Genomic DNA, 15,545 nt, shown 5'->3' with positions numbered 1-15,545 from the left:
TGAGTTCGAGGCCAGCTTGGTCTTCTTTGTGAGCCAAGGCTATGACTCAAAAGAAAAAAATGGGGGGCGGGGGAAGGAAGCCAGGTGTGGTAGCATGTGCCTGTGTGCCTTTATTGGGAGGCAGAGGCAAGCAGATCTCTGAGATTCGGGTCACGTGGGGCTGACCATGAAACCTTGTCTCAAAAATAAATTTAAACCCCTAATGGGAGGGGTGGATTACTTGGAATTGCTGGTTAGGGAAGCCTCTAGAACAATAGGACGATTTACCATTGCTGTCAGTGACATTCCAGAACTGAATGGTAAGACCCTGTTGTTAACGATGTCATATGTGTTGGTTACAGGATGAGCCAGAAGTCCTCTTTCCAGTGGCCTAGCTCTTATAGTACCAGAAAGTGCAATGAAGGTCTCTGAGGAGGATCATAGCCCAAAGTTCTATTCAGCTATGGACTTTTCATGTTTCATGATGGAAAGGTCACCACTATAGTACTACAGTAGGTCAGCTACTGCAGTAGTGACACAAGCCATTATGAATAAAACAAAGTTTCTGACTGGGTTTAAGCAAAGCCTCCTCCAAAACAGGAAAATCCACATCTAAGATGTGCCTTAGACCAAACCTGTGACAGCCATTGGTCTGTCTGATAAAGGAATACGATGTCCCAGCTAAAATGCTTCTCCGCACCTTACTTATGACCATAGGTCATTTTCTGCCTTTTCCTCACTTGTGTTTTTATAGCAAAAGAAATACCGTCAAGGCCCACCACCAGCTATGCTCTGAAAAATGGGGATAAATAAAAGACCTGAATTAGATGACCATAGTCAGACTTCTATTTAACCTCCTCCAAGGCTCAGGGACCATTATGAATGGGGAGGTGGCTTAGGGGGAGGACAGGAATGATTTAAGAGCCCAAGGAAGGGAGGAGTGTCATGTGGCAATTTCCTGACATAAAACCTTTTTGAGGGAAGTCTCTTAAAACACATAGAATATTCTACAGGGAGATCAAACATTCCATTCTTTAGGAAGGTTCCTTAAGCTCAGGAAGTAAACAACTCAAAGGCTATAGGAAATCCCTGAAATTGAGCAGATGCACTAGGCTCTTCCTTCCCCAAACATATTTAAGAGACTGCTTAAGAGACATTCTCAGACAAGTTGAGCTGACTGGAAGCCCCTCCAACCTGTCCAGCTGCCCGCGGACAGCTGCTCTAGATGTCCAGCGTGCTCTAGATGTCCAGCTTTCATGAGCTGTCACTCATACTGGAGTGGCTTTTGGTGATGCAGCAATCTTTGTGTCTGCCTCTGTAAGCAGCCCCTTACCCATACCCTTGTAAGTAACCCAATTAAACTCATTGGTTCACCAAGTTGGACTTAGATGATATATACCCTTTGATCTATCATCAGTTCCCTATCTGGGACAAAGATAATTTTTCACATCTCTCTAGGGACTCTGTCACACAATACTTAGATACACAGTAATTTTGAGGTCAGGCTGGCCTACAAGAGACCCTACCTCAAGAAGAAAGGGAGAGGGAGACAGAGAGGAAAGAAGAAAAACAGCAAAGAGGATCGAGGAGTTATAGTTAATCCTCCAAAACCTGGTCTCTGAGATGTCAGCCAGTGTGAGCCCTGTCTTAGGAGCCAGGAATGGACAGACTCCCCATAAGGGCCCTAATCCCCAAATTACCTACGTGTCCCTGCTCGTTCTATATCTATTATCTCTAGTAAAGAACTCTAGCCTAGAAAATGCTAATAACGGATTTTAATGCATAAGGCACAGTATAAGGCTGGAATCAGTAAGCATCTTCATACATAAAAGGCCCATCAGGCTGAGCAAAAACAGCGAGAACACTGACACCCTCCCCCCCACAAATCAGGCACCCTGGAGAGCCCCAGAGGAATAAAGGGTCATCCAGTCTTTGGCATGGTGCCTGGGGGCAGGAAATGACTAGCATGGTCCCAGCTACCCTCTGGGGGCACTGACATCAACCGGGAGCTCTTTGGTCTGGGGAAAGTCAGTGCAAATACCCAGGGGTTGAGTTCTGGAGCAGTTGGGGGTGGCACGGTAACCCCGGGAATGTGAAGTCTCTGGACCATCCTCAGTGCTCAGGGACAACATGTGGCCTTTTTCTTGCTGGCAGTTAGGTACAGGTTTTTGTCATCGCTGTTGATGCCTGAAAAGGGGTGGGAAACATATGAACCAGGGATTGAAGGTACGTACGTTTGTCCCTTGCTCCCTGCCACTGTCAACCAGGAGAGCACTTACGAACAACATCCCCAATGTGCCGAGATCCCGATTTCTCCAGTTCAGCCAGGACATTGGCCTCAAAGGTTAGCGCTGCCACACGGAAGAAGAATTCCCGGACGTTCTCACCTGGCGCGAAGAGCAGAAAACTCAGGGGGACACTAGAACACTGGACCCAGCTTGGATGTCTAAGTGAGAGGAGAGGCAGGCAGGCACACGCGTGGCAGAAGGCTGGAGCCCCCAACTCACCTGTGAGGGAGGACACTGACCAATACTCAGCCTTAATCTCTTGGGCCACCTTGAGGGCATCCTTCTCCATTAGGGAATACTGAGCAGGAGTCTGTGGGAAAAATCAGTCAGATTGGGGGTGGGCCCCCTCACCAAGGTGGGAAGGTCCCCCACTGGCACACTCACACTCAGATCCTTCTTGGAACCCACAAGGAAGAGAAGCACGTTGGAAGGGTCATTCTCCTTGAGGGCATCAGCGAGCCACTGCCTGCCACAGATGGTAGATAAGCAGTAAGGGCTGAGTGAGCCAGACAGGCCTCATTCACCAGCTTTCCCACGTCCAGTTACTCGATTGGTCCCCCACCCCCACCCTGCGTGCCCTGCTTCTTTTTTTTTTTTTTTTTCCTTTTTTTTTTTTTTTTTTTCGGAGCTGGGGACCGAACCCAGGGCCTTGCACTCGCTAGGCAAGCGCTCTACCGATGAGCTAAATCCCCAACCCCGTGCCCTGCTTCTTTACTCCAAAGAACTGATCTCAGTTTCCTATGCATTGTTGCCAAGCTTCCACCGCTGAGCTACAGAGACAGTGCTTAGATACACTCTCTTTTCCTGATCATCTTTTCTTTCTTTTTTTTTTTTTTTTGGTTCTTTTTTTTCGGAGCTGGGGACCGAACCCAGGGCCTTGCGCTTCCTAGGCAAGCACTCTACCACTGAACTAAATCCCCAACCCCTCTTTTTTTTTTTTTAAAGATTTATTCATTTATTACATATAAGTACACTGTAGCTGTCTTCAGACACACCAGAAGAGGGCATCGGATCTCTTTTACAGATGGTTGTGAGCCACCATGTGGTTGCTGGGAATTGAACTCATGACCTCTGGAAGAGCAGTCGGGTGCTCCTAACCACTGAGCCATCTCTCCAGCCCCTGATCATCTTTTCTTTTTTTTTTTTTTCTTTCTTTTTTTTTTTTTTTTTTTTTTCGGAGCTGGGGACCGAACCCAGGGCCTTCTGCTTGCTAGGCAAGCACTCTACCACTGAGCTAAATCCCCAACCCCCTGATCATCTTTTCTAAACCCTCCCTGGACTTTCCCATCCTGTTCTGGCATCTTCACATACTTGGAGTGTTCCAGGGATGCCACGTCATTCAGGTTGAAGACAATGATGATGGCTGAAAGATTAACAGAAACAGCTGCAGGTTGATAGATGGATGCCTCATTTTGTCCCTACCCACTAGCTCTCCTTAGACGATTGGTGTGCTCTTAGACTGCCTGCATTTGCAGAGCCAAATCCCTACCTTGTGCTCCTCTGTAGTAGGTGGAAGCGATGCACTTGAACCTCTCCTGACCAGCAGTGTCCCAACTGGAAGAAAGGAGAGTAGAACCCAGATAATAGGGTCTGCAGAATGAGGTGACAAGGCTAGCTGAAAGGGGTGGAAGAGACACTCACAGTTGGAGACTGAAGGGGACACCCAAGACTTCAAATCGTTCCATCTCAAAATCCACTCCGATGGTAGCCTTGTAATTCTTATCGAAGGTGTCTTTGCAGAACCTAAGGAGATGCCAAGTAGCCTGTAGCCCGGCCCACCTTGTTGAAACTGATCCAGTTGCATCCTTGCCCAGCCAAGCTCCAGTACCCTGTTACCTATTAATAAGACAGGTCTTCCCCACAGATAGGTCCCCCACAACGATGACCTTGGATATTTTAAATCTGTTGGACAGAGGAGTGGATGGACAGAGGGAGTCTGTATCAATTAAAGTACATTACCATAGATAGGCAGGCCTCCCTGGAAGCCAGGAAGGTCCTGCACAGATGCCCCGAGGGGCAGTGTTCAACATTAGGAACTTTCAGACTTTTTTCTCTGATAGGATGGGGGAGGTCATGTAGTGTTGGGGATGGCCCAGGGCTCTACTCGATCTGTCTCTCTGTCTCTCTCTCTCTCTGTGTCTCTCCCCCCTCTCTCAGATACACCCCGCCCCCCCCCAGACTAGAGGTTCTATGGGTTATGTGTCTTCCTCCATGCCTTCTCCATAGGCTCACAACTTCAATGGGAGGAAACCGGGAGAACAGCAGAACAGAGGCATAACCATGAAGCCTTAAAGGGGTGAATAACTTCAAAGTTTCTTGAGTACTTTTTTAGTTAGGGGATGTCCCTAACTCACCCCACGGTGCCTGTCCGGTGCTCCTGGCAGGCGCAAGTGACCCGGGGGTGGAAGTCTTTGCGCACGTGCAAAGCGGCCTCCTTCTTCAGGCACTGAGAGGGACATGGTGAGAATGGAGCTTTTGTGCCATAGCCAAGCAAGCCGGGATTGGGGGTGGGGTGGGAAGTGGACCACCCAGGAGCAGCGGGCCTTGCAGGGCGACAGGGTTGGGCCCAATCCAACTGCTCGGGTGCCACCTTCTCCCCGCCCACACTCAGTGACAACCAGAGGCCCGACGTAGTTCTGGTGCCTACCTGGGGCAGCTCCGCCAGGACGCGGTCCCTCCGCACGGGGGCCAGAATGTTCATCTTGTCTGCGGCCTTGCGGGGCTCCCCGGAAAGACTCAGGGTCCTGATCCACCCCGGCGGCCGGGACCCGTGGGGACCCGACGATTATTCGCGGCCGCGGGGTACCGACAATCACCCGGGGCCACGAAGAGCCTGTGGGAGCCCTGGGCCTTGGAGACGCTACAACCACCGCGGGCCAAGAGGATGAGACAATCACCCCGGGTCTGGGAGAGCCGACAATCACCCTAGCCCGGGGCGTCCCGAAGACCACTCGGGGGCGGGGAGATCCCCCGGCCGCTAGTTGTGGGCGGGGAGTCGCGTCCCGGGGAGCCCGGGTCCTCGCGGACCCTACAATGACACGGGGTCGGATAGCTCCTACGATAACCCGGGGCCGTGGAGACCCGACGACAACTCGGGACTGGGATGGCCCTACCATAACAGAGCGCCCTGGGGGCGCGAGGCCGCCCCGCCACACGGGGTCACTGCGCGCAGGGTCGGCACTGCCGACGACCGCGAACCGTAAGAGGAGGGGGCGACGGCCCTGGACGCGCGGCGAGGCCTGCCGTCCCACTCCGTTCCCACTCCGCGAACGCTGTAACACTATCCCCGGAAATTCCTGGAGAAGGGCCGCCCCCTACCCCGCACCCCGTCGTTCCGGGGCTTGCAGCCGCCCTTACCGCGGCCCTAGCCAACCCTCCTCCTCTCCTCCCCGCGCGCTGCCGGGGCTCCAGATGCCCTACTCTACACCAGTACCGCCCCCACCCAGGCTGGAGCCTTTCCAGAGTGGGATCCCCTAAGTCTTTCTCCCCTACATCTCCCTATCGGAGCCGCGTCTTTCTCGAGACCCCTTACCCAACGGAACTAGTGATGGGGAACCGGTGATTGTAGCGCAGCATCTGGCAAGACCGGGAGCCGACGAGGGGGAAAGGGGGAGAGAAGGGGCCCAAGGAGAGGCGGTGCTTCCCTCCACGACTCCAGGCCTGACACATGACTCATGGAGTCTGCCCCTGCTCGCTCTTCTGCCCTGAGAGGTGAGAGGGAGAGCCTAAAGGGGGGTGTTAAGATCTGAAGGAGGTGTCCACCAAGCACCAGACGTCCCAGATCGGTTGTCTTCTGTCAAGCCTCCTTCCGTGAAGGATAAAGAAGACTGTGAAACTTCGTCTTTTGGCGTGGTCACCATTATGGGTTTGTAGAACCCCCTTCTAATACAGGGATACATTTTCTAGCCAAATTAGAACAGTCAAAACCAGAACAACTTTTCCTTTTTGCACACACACACACATACACACACACACACACACACACACACACACACACACACACCTAGCTCGTGCAAAGAAACCGATATATGTTTATATGTTTAGAGCTAAATTCGAAGATACAAGAACGAGTAGAACAACAGTACTAGGAAGGGAAGACTAGTTCAGGATTGAGGACTATGAAATTATTCACAAGAAAAACTAGGGTATCCAAGAGAAATCATGTGCTGTCTCAACTGTGACTAGAACTACTTAAGGATTATTACTGAAGTCTAGCATGGTGGCTCACATGAGTGACACACCTGTGTCTCATGAAGCGGGAGGACTCTACAGGTTTAAAGCTAGCATGGGCTACAGAGTGCGACTTTTTTTTTTAAATATGTATTTATTTATTATATATGAGTACACTGTAGCTGTCTTCAGACACACCAGAAGAGGGCATCAGATCCCATTACAGATGGTTGTGAGCCACCATGTGGTTGCTGGGAATTGAACTCAGGACCTCTGGAAGAGCATTTAGTGCTCTTAACCACTGAGCCATCTCTCCAGCCCCAGAGTGTGACTTTTGTCTTACAATAATAAAATAAATCCGGGCGTGATGGCCTACCAATGCACTTGGAGGCAGAGGCAGGTAGATCTTTGTGCGTTTGGATTTAACCTGATTTCTTTAAAGAGCTCCAGGCAATCCAGAGTTGTGTTGTGAGGTCATGTCTCAAGAACTACTGGGGGGGGTAGGTTGGGGGAGACGATGGTTAGGTTTGGAGAGACTGTTGAAGAATTAACAACGCTTGCTGCTCTTATAGAGATCGGGGGTTCTGCTCCCACCTGTAACTCCAGTTCCAGAGGATTGGACACACTCTTCGCATCTTCCCCTGCATCAGGCATGCATGTGGTACACAGACATGCATGCATGTGGTACACAGACATGCATGCATGTGGTACACAGACATGCATGCATGTGGTACACAGACATGCATGCATGTGGTACACAGACATGCATGCATGTGGTACACAGACATGCATGCATGTGGTACACAAACATGCATGCATGTGGTACACAGACATACATGCAGGCAAAACACTCATACACATAAAATAAGATTGTTTTCAACATTAGGAGCTATAGGATGACTCAGCAGTTTATAGTGCTTATACATTCTGACAGAGGATCTGAGTTCATTTCCCAGCATGCACATCTAGTGGTTCAGGACCACCAGTAACTCCAGCTCTAGGCTATCAGAAACCTGGCTTCTGTGGTTACCTACATGCACGAGCACACACATGTACACGCACGCACACATTTAAAAAAATAAAATCTTTTTGTTGTTATTGACATGATTTCTCTCTGTATACCCCTGGCTGTCCTGGAGTTTGCTTTGTAGTCCAGGCTGGCCTCAAACTCACAGAGACCTGCCTGCCTCTGCCTCCCAAATGCTAGGACAAAAGGTGTGCTTCACCACTGCCTAGCCCCCAAAAAAGTTTTCTTTAAAATTTATTTAGGGGTGGTGGTAGTGGTGGTGGTAGTTAGGGATTTAGCTCAGTGGTAGAGCACTTCCCTCGCAATTGAGAGGCTCTGAGTTCAGTCCTTAGCACCGAAAAAAAAAAAAGAAAAAATTTAAAATTTATTTGGAGGGCTGGAGAGATGGCTCAGCGGTTTAGAGCACCCGACTGCTCTTCCAGAGGTCGTGAGTTCAATTCCCAGCAACCACATGGTGGCTCACAACCATCTGTAAAGAGATCCGATGCCCTCTTCTGGAATACCTGAAGACAGCTATAGTGTACTTATATATAATAAATGAATAAATCTTTAAAAAAAATTTATTTGGAAAACTCTCTGTGTATGTATGTCTGTGTGTGTGTGTGTGTGTGTGTGTGTGTATGTCTCTGCACCTGTGTGTGTGTGTGTGTGTGTGTGTGCGCGTGTGTGTGTAGCTCTTTTGTGGCTTTCTGGATTTCTATCTCATCTCACACTCGATTTTTTTTTGTTGCCACCAAATCACTGTAGTAATAATTACATCTGATTCAGCTCTGCAACCTCAATTTTCTATAGGTATCACATGGAGAAGTCAGAGAAATCCAGTTTTGCTTCTCTACGAGGGAAGCTGCATCTGTTTGTGGCAGCCTCACCATGTAATGCTGACTGGTCTGGAAATTACTGCATAGCACAGGCTAGCCTTGACTTTGTGTCAATCTTCCTGTTTCCTGGGATTAGAGGTGTGGCCTACAAAGGGGACAGAACCTCACTACATATACCTAACTTTAATTTGCCATGTAGATCAGTCTGACCTTGAATTCACAGAGATGTTAAGTTAGATTAAAGATGTGTGTCACATTGGGGGTTGGGGATTTAGCTCAGTGCCTAGGAAGCGCAAGGCCCTGGGTTCGGTCCCCAGCTCCGAAAAAAAGAAAAGAAAAAAAAAAAAAAAGATGTGTGTCACCACACCAGGCTACAAATTGTATTTAAATTGTCTTTGATTTTTAAATTTTATTTATTTTATGTATATGAGAGCACTGTAGCTGTCATCAGACACACCAGAAGAGGGTATTGGATCCTGTTACAGATGGCTGTGCGTCACCATGTGGTTGCTGGGATTTGAACTCAGGTCCTCTGGAAGAACAGTCAGTGCTCTTAACCACTGAGCCATCTCTCCAGCCCTTGTTTTGCTTTTTAAAATTTATTTATTTATTTTGTATATGAGAACACTGTAGCTATCTTCAGACACACCAGAAGAGGGCATCGGACCCCATTACAGATGGCTATCAGCCACCATGTGGTTGCTGGGATTTGAACTCAGGACCTCTGGAAGAGCAGTCAGTGCTCTTAACCACTGAGCCATCTCCCAGCCCATTGTTTTGCTTTTTAAAACAGGGTTTCTCTATGTAGCTCTGGCTATCCTGGAACTTGCTATGTAGACCAGCCTGGGCTTGAAATGCTGGGAATAAAGGTGTGTACAGTTCACATTTGACTTAAAAATCCCTTATGTTTGTGTGCAGGTATGTGCACATAACTAGAGGTGTCCATAGAGGTATGGCTGCTGGGAATCCAACACAGGTCCTCTGAAAGAGAAGTACATGATCTTAAGTGCTGAGCATCTGTCCAACCCCTGAAATTGTATTCTTTCCAGTTGGTAGTTTTATTGGCTTCTGACACCACAAACCTCTTCCCTAAGGCTGGAAATTGCTCAAGAAGTGAAGTGGTAAGGACCATAAGCAACCATCAGTGCTAAACCCACTGTTTTAGACCTAGGGATATTGTTATCTTTTAAAAACTACCATTCAGGCCATGTGGTGTTGGCACAGGCCTTTAATCCAAGCACTCAGGAGGCAGACAGAGGTAGGTGGGTCCTTGGTGAGGATCAGCCTACTCTACAAAGTAAGTTCCAGGACAGCCAGAACTGTTACAAAGAGAAACCCTGTCTCAAAAAGAACAGCAATTCAAAACAAAACAAAACAAAACAAAAACAGAAAACAAAACCTACAATTCTCCAGAAAAATCCTGTGTCAGTAAACCAAATTAAACCAAAACAAAAAAACAAAAACAAAAACAAAAAACTACAACTCCCAAGAAGCATTAGGGCCTTTCGAAGGGAAAGGTGGCGCATGCTTCATCTACGACCCTAGGAAATTAAATGGAACTGCAATTCCCAGGAAGCCCCATACTGCTGATCATCCAATCAGCGGTATGTATAAGCTATCGCGAGACTTTCAAAAAAACTTCATTCTATAAGCTCATGGGAATGAGGCTGGGTAACCCTTTTCGCCAAGATGGCGCCGAAAGCGAAGAAGGAAGGTATGTTGCGGTATGGGAATGTGTCAGCTCGGCCTGGGATACCCGCAGAGCGGACTCACGGGGAAGATTACTGCTCGGCTAAGTCATGGGGTGTTTGTTCTGTAGTTACTGTCACGATTTAGGCCCCACTGCAGTGTGTGAGGATCGCGTGGCCCAAGCCGCATGGGCTGGTCCCGTGAAGGGTATTGCAAGTCAACGCGGCTGGCATCGCCCGCCACCGATAGCCAAGCTTTTGACTTTCGGGAGCTACTTAACATCCACGGAGTGGCGCACCGTGTCCCAAAACTATAAGGGATTAAGAGTAGTCCTTATTTGCCCTTTTCCGCGTTAAATGGGGTTATACGCACCAACGCGATGTTACAACGGGTTAATTATCTTTGCCTGTGGTATCGTGCATATGATGGAAAAAATTTGAAGTCTCCTGAGACCTGTGATGTCTTCAAAGGAACCACTGATGCACGTTTGACAATGCCGCCGGAAGGGATCACTTTATGAATGCCACACGCTGTAATTTTTAATGTCCTTTCCCAGCTCCTGCCCCTCCCAAAGCCGAAGCCAAAGCGAAGGCCTTGAAAGCTAAGAAGGCAGTGCTGAAAGGTGTCCACAGTCACAAAAAGAAGAAGATCCGAACGTCACCCACTTTCCGGCGGCCCAAGACCCTGCGGCTCCGGAGGCAGCCAAAATATCCTCGAAAGAGTGCACCCAGGAGAAACAAGTCAGTAAGGACCCTGTACCCACCCAATGGCTTCCCTTATAAAACAGTTGTTCAAGGAGTTACTCTGGTGTAGGTGTGAAGTCTTTTTAAAGTTAACTACATGTAAAAATATTTGAAAGTTGACTATGAAGAGATCTTGGTTCCAAGTGTAATGGCACTTGTTGGAACACATTGGGAGTGTTGATTGATTGGTGTGGGATGATTAAGTTGTCACATTGGGGAGTCATGTCCTGGGAATGGTGTGGAATCTTGGGGAAAAAAGATTTATTTATTTTATGTATGTGAGTACTGTAGTTCTCTTCAGACATACCAGAAGAGGGCATCTGATCCCATTACAGAGGGTTGTAAGCCACCATGTGGTTTTTGGAATTGAACTCAGGACCTCTGGTAGTCAGTGCTCTTAACCACAGAGCCATCTCTCCAGCCCTGAAACACTTTAATTGACCAAATTCTAACACCACTCAGAAGTTTGGTAGAATGTGCCTGCTGAAAAAGTGTTGTGCATATGGGAAAAGTACTTGCCAGACACTTCATTTCCTATTTGTACCTAGAATCTTGAGTCATCAGTTAGCTTCAAAATGGAAAGCAGTTGCATAAGTAAAGCTTGGCTTTTCAGGATGTCAAGGAAAAGTTGTCTCCCAACTGCTCAAAGCCAATTTTAGAGTTGCTGTTGGATCTTTTTGTGGCTTTGGACGGACGCCTTTTCAGCACAGCCTCAAGCCTTACATCAGTCGTATTTGGTGGTTATCCTGTAATGCTGGGATATCAAGGCTAGAGGATCCGATCCGAACTCCAAGGTCATGGGACCTTGTCTCAGTCCAGAAGGGTAGGTGTAAGAAAGTGGCTCTTGGATTTAAGGCCAGCTTGTGTTCCATCCTGAGACCCTGTCTCGAGGAATAGTTGCCAAGTGTAGCCAACCTCTAGCAAGTGAGCATAGTTTTCTCTTTTTATTTGATCTGGTCTCAGTAAATAGGAAATGTGGAACTCCGATGGATAAATGCATAAGTTAAACTTGATTCTTTAGTCAAGAGCTTATACAGGATTTGTCTGTAAATGTGAAGTTTAGCCCCTTGGTGTTCAGGTGCATATGATGACATTATTTAGCGACCAAAGTCTGATGCAGATGATTGCAGTCTATTGTCTGATGCACCTATTCTAGTCTTGCTCTAAAGTAAAGTGTGTGTGTTAGGGCAGCTAACTCCATTTCCTCTCATCTCCCCTAGGCTTGACCACTATGCTATCATCAAATTCCCACTGACCACCGAGTCAGCTATGAAGAAAATAGAGGACAACAACACGCTTGTGTTCATTGTGGATGTTAAGGCCAACAAGCACCAGATCAAACAGGCCGTGAAAAAACTCTATGATATAGATGTGGCCAAAGTCAATACTCTGATAAGGTGAGTGGGGCCAGGCAGCAAGCTTGTGTGGGGTTACTTAAACACACCATGGCTTCATGGTGACTCCTAGCCCCTCTGCAGATGATGGAAAACTCAATGTTTGGAAAAGAATGACACCAACAAAGGAACCACTGATGCTCCAGAGGATTGGGGTGGGGGAATGAGGGAAGGGATGGGGTTGTGAGCACCCAATGCTGAGGCTTCCTTCTCCACACAGGCCTGACGGAGAGAAGAAGGCATATGTTCGCTTGGCTCCTGATTATGATGCTCTAGATGTTGCCAACAAGGTAAGCACAGTCACTTCTGTCTAGATACTACATCTACATCAAAATCTGCCTTACTATCTCTAACAAGCCCCACCCTCCTGTTCTGTCATCCCAGCTCGCTTTACCTTAAGGAGTTCAGCTCCAGTAATTTAGCTCCCTTTTTTGTTTTTCAGATTGGGATCATCTAAAGTGAGTCCAGATGGTTAATTCTAAATATATACTTTTTTTCCACCATAAATAATGCTGCTTGTCATTTGTTGCTTTCTGATTGGGGTGGGGACAAGGCCATACTGTGGTAATAGGGTGGGTGCTGGGATCAAACCCAGGGCTTTCCCAGCTCTGAGCAATGAAGACTTCATATGCTTAACCCAATGGGACACACCATGATGCATCCCGCATGCTAGATTAACTCAGTACCAGGGGCCATTTATTAGACAGGTGTTAGTTGCCCTGGAACATGGCTCCATCACAGGCTCAGAAGACAAGCTTTACAAGAGTTCCTTCCCTGGCAGAGACTGTTGTGAAACCAATACCAGAGTTTGGAAGAGCTGAGGGGTTATTTTAGAGCTGTCAGCGTCCATCGCGGGGTGGTATGGGTTCACTGGCTTTTGGACAGCATCTTGTCCTCACCCATTTACCATGCCCAACCGGTTGGTCTGCTTCAACCCTTGCCCAAGAACAGAGGACTTCAGAGAGCTTTCATTAGTGTTTTCAATAGTGTGGGTGTAAGCTTAAGGTGGAAAGGCTGGCCCCAGAATACACCCAGGCTTGGGGCAGAGTCCTAGTTTATGTTACAAAGCTGTTGGCTGTGCTTGCTGTCCCTGTCACACATCCTGGGATCTCCTTTCTCACTCAGTCAAGAATTTGTCTTTTTGTTGGCGGCTGGGAGCACGTTCAGGGCAGAAATCAGAACGGAGGAGGCGAGAAAAGTAGATGAGTATCATCACGTCCAGCATAAGCAGAATAGACAACAAGAATGTCCCCAGGGTCCTCTGGCCAGCATACTGTAGGAAGAACTTGGTGAGGTAGGCCTGAGGTGCCAGTCTGAAGAGAAAGTACATGACCAAGTTGACATACTTGTTGACCTTGTAGAGGAGGATATCCTGGGCATTGTTTATCTTCATCATCATCCTTAAGGTGAGGAAGATGTTGCTGACCTCCACCAGTAGTGTTAAGACTCCACCTCCAACAAATCTTTTCCAAAAGATACCAGAGAAGAAGGCGCCCATAGCCTGGGAGGGAAGGGGGAGACAAGTAACAGAACAAGGGCGCTTGAAAACAGGTGCTGTGCCAGCCTTGGGCATACCAGACAGGACAGAAGCAGAGGAGCATCAACATTTAGTGCTAAGATTTCTTTATATTTACTAGGATCAGACTCCACTAGGGTCAGTCTACCTAGATAGTAGGTAAGCCCAGGCACTCTGCTGAGACTTAGGCAACTTATAAGTTAGACATTGCTGGGTTAAGATGGCCTCCCTCCCTCTTTGGCTCAAAGAGTTATGAAGATTTTGCCTGTATCATTTCACCGGGTTCTCCCTTACCATGACATGATGAACAAGGTATTCCCAAGAAGCTCGAGTTTGCCTGCTAACCACGATGTCCACTGTGTCATGTATAAAGTATCCTAGTGGAGGGGTAGGGAAAGTGGAAAAGACTTAACACTTTAAACTAATTTCCATCCTAATCTTATCCTTCTTGGGCACAACCTACCTGCAGAGAAGCAAACAAGCAAATAGCCACAAACTGACCAGGCTGTTTCAATCTCCACCAGCATTTCAGGGGTTTGCCATATGCTGGAATAGAAAAAGGGATGTTCTCGCGGTTGCAGCCTCCCCGAGGACCCTCACCTCCCCCAACAGTCTTGCCAGTCCCAGGGTGCTGTGGGCGCCTACTATTGGCTGGTTGGAGAGTAAGGAGGGACTTGGCCAAAGCCCAGGTACCTTGGGTTTCCCACAGCCGTTCTTGGTTGGGTAGTTTTCCAAACAGGGAATCAGGTGAGATCCTTGGTGTCTGTTCACCCGAGAGTGGTGGGAATAGCAACAGGGAATCCAGTCCGAGCACCCCGCGAAAGACCCTACGGCCATCTCGTTACCCCGGGTTGTTCACTCACCACAGCAGAGCCCAGATCCCAGATACAATGGAGTGTGTGAAGGAGACGAGTAGGTTGTGCCAACGCCAGGTGCGCAGGGGGTCGGTTTGCACGTGTGCCGGCAGGGGCAGGCGACAGAGCACGCGCCGGAGTGCCCGGAAGGTCAGCGTGGCGCCCAGGAGCAGCGGCCAGGCGGGGTGCAACAGTAGGGGCATGCTGACCCTCCCTGCCGTCTGTCTGTTCGCCTTTTAAGCCGTCTCCCTCGGCAGTTCTGGGAACACCGTCCAGTCTCTGGCCAGCGCGCCACGATCGTTTCTGCCGCGGGCCGCCAGCCCCACAGTTTCACGGAGCCCTCAAGGCTCCTTCGCTCCTCCCCGCGCTCCCGGAGAGGCCTCTGCCCGCCCCTGCAGCCCGCGCCCCCGCCCCGCCCCGCCGCCTGCCCCCGCCCCTCGGGCGCCTCTGCCGCGAGGAGGGCGCGAGCCCCGTGTCCCCCAGGGCCCCGCCCGGAACCCGCCGACTTAGAGCGCGAAGGGGCTGTCCCCGCCATCGCTTCCGAGGCACCCCTCTCTGGCGCCTCCCGACATCCGAAGGCATCCTCGGCTGCCCTCATGCGTACGGCCCCACTAGCCTCTTCCCGACCTTCGCCGCCTCCACCGGCTTTCACATCCTGGGCGGGTACTTCGAGAAAGCTCCTCTCCCAACTCTTTTCAGGGCAGAGATGGGCGGAACCATCACACAGCCGGGGCTGCTAAACCCTGATCCTGGGGGCTCAGGAACGCGGCCTCAGACTAGGGCTCCGCCCAGACTCAATTCTTCTCTTGGACTGGATCGACGTGTTTACCTGCCTCTCCGGCGCCCAGCACGAGTGGTGCTTAGGAACTGTTGAGTCACCTACCATCACCCCACTCCTACCCATCATTCTTGGGCTCCTGGAGCATAGCGGTTGTCACAGTCCTCCCTGAGACAGTCCCAACCCTCTTCTGGCTCCTTGGAGGCTGGGGCGGGGAAGGCTGCGGATTTGCCCAGACAGCTGGGGTGACCCTCTCTCCAGGGCAGCGTCCTAGAGTAGTTGCGGCTTC

At 49.4% G+C, this 15,545-nt stretch overlaps 3 protein-coding genes and 3 non-coding genes across 10 annotated transcripts; 4 read left to right on the top strand and 2 right to left on the bottom strand.

Annotated features, from left to right (window-relative positions):
* Positions 1-1,739: 1,739 nt before the first annotated feature.
* Rab34 (RAB34, member RAS oncogene family) lies at positions 1,740-5,845 on the bottom strand. 4 transcript variants are annotated; one of them, XM_087573007.1, is made up of 11 exons: positions 5,793-5,845; positions 4,915-4,989; positions 4,622-4,713; positions 4,104-4,169; positions 3,909-4,010; positions 3,757-3,821; positions 3,579-3,630; positions 2,652-2,733; positions 2,487-2,577; positions 2,259-2,366; positions 1,740-2,166 (listed from the first exon to the last, which is right to left on the bottom strand). In XM_087573007.1, the coding sequence occupies exons 2-11, from the start codon at positions 4,966-4,968 to the stop codon at positions 2,099-2,101; spliced, it is 780 nt and encodes a 259-aa protein (XP_087429133.1). In that variant the 5' UTR covers positions 4,969-4,989; positions 5,793-5,845; the 3' UTR covers positions 1,740-2,098. The 4 variants fall into 4 exon arrangements, with proteins under 4 accessions (XP_087429133.1, NP_001012140.1, XP_087429131.1 ...); NM_001012140.1 differs by having other exon boundaries at positions 4,915-5,127; positions 5,800-5,807; XM_087573005.1 differs by lacking the exon at positions 5,793-5,845 and having other exon boundaries at positions 4,915-5,543.
* Positions 5,846-9,934: 4,089 nt separating this feature from the next.
* Rpl23a (ribosomal protein L23A) lies at positions 9,935-12,621 on the top strand. Its single transcript, NM_001108283.1, is given in 5 exon segments — positions 9,935-9,996; positions 10,528-10,711; positions 11,935-12,111; positions 12,329-12,398; positions 12,551-12,621. Coding segments are annotated over 5 exon segments (471 nt in total). The 5' UTR covers positions 9,935-9,971; the 3' UTR covers positions 12,566-12,621.
* Positions 10,388-10,456, top strand: Snord42b (small nucleolar RNA, C/D box 42B). Its single transcript, XR_015632451.1, has one exon. It is a non-coding gene; the product is annotated as a small nucleolar RNA SNORD42 (small nucleolar RNA).
* On the top strand, positions 11,792-11,862 carry Snord4a (small nucleolar RNA, C/D box 4A). Its single transcript, XR_015632464.1, has one exon. It is a non-coding gene; the product is annotated as a small nucleolar RNA Z17 (small nucleolar RNA).
* On the top strand, positions 12,187-12,251 carry Snord42a (small nucleolar RNA, C/D box 42A). Its single transcript, XR_015632452.1, has one exon. It is a non-coding gene; the product is annotated as a small nucleolar RNA SNORD42 (small nucleolar RNA).
* A 157-nt stretch (positions 12,622-12,778) lies between the features above and the next one.
* On the bottom strand, positions 12,779-14,862 carry Tlcd1 (TLC domain containing 1). 2 transcript variants are annotated; one of them, NM_001013858.1, is made up of 4 exons: positions 14,488-14,812; positions 14,088-14,170; positions 13,919-14,001; positions 12,779-13,609 (listed from the first exon to the last, which is right to left on the bottom strand). In NM_001013858.1, exons 1-4 carry the CDS (start codon positions 14,679-14,681, stop codon positions 13,226-13,228), a joined length of 744 nt encoding a protein of 247 aa, NP_001013880.1. In that variant the 5' UTR covers positions 14,682-14,812; the 3' UTR covers positions 12,779-13,225. The 2 variants fall into 2 exon arrangements, with proteins under 2 accessions (NP_001013880.1, XP_087426665.1); XM_087570539.1 differs by having other exon boundaries at positions 12,783-13,609; positions 14,318-14,862.
* Between the last annotated feature and the right edge of the window lie 683 nt (positions 14,863-15,545).

This window comes from Rattus norvegicus, chromosome 10 (assembly GCF_021556685.1).
Source record: "Rattus norvegicus strain SHRSP/BbbUtx chromosome 10, alternate assembly SHRSP_T2T, whole genome shotgun sequence".
Classification (NCBI taxonomy): Eukaryota; Metazoa; Chordata; class Mammalia; order Rodentia; family Muridae; genus Rattus; species Rattus norvegicus.
Note: the sequence above shows the minus strand (reverse complement) of the source record. Positions and strands in the feature narration are given on the sequence as shown.

What these genes read in the sequence shown, in the direction of transcription:
- Rab34 (XM_087573007.1), bottom strand. Translation starts at nt 4,968, where the DNA reads ATGAACATTCTGGCCCCCGTGCGGAGGGACCGCGTCCTGGCGGAGCTG. An exon ending in GTTCCAAGAAGGATCTGAGT is followed by an intron (nt 2,578 to 2,651) that starts GTGAGTGTGCCA and finishes TTTTTCCCACAG; the next exon opens with ACTCCTGCTCAGTATTCCCT. An exon ending in GTCAGTGTCCTCCCTCACAG is followed by an intron (nt 2,367 to 2,486) that starts GTGAGTTGGGGG and finishes TCTTCGCGCCAG; the next exon opens with GTGAGAACGTCCGGGAATTC.
- Tlcd1 (NM_001013858.1), bottom strand. Translation starts at nt 14,681, where the DNA reads ATGCCCCTACTGTTGCACCCCGCCTGGCCGCTGCTCCTGGGCGCCACG. An exon ending in GGGATCTGGGCTCTGCTGTG is followed by an intron (nt 14,171 to 14,487) that starts GTGAGTGAACAA and finishes TTTCTATTCCAG; the next exon opens with CATATGGCAAACCCCTGAAA. An exon ending in GCTTGTTTGCTTCTCTGCAG is followed by an intron (nt 14,002 to 14,087) that starts GTAGGTTGTGCC and finishes CCCCTCCACTAG; the next exon opens with GATACTTTATACATGACACA.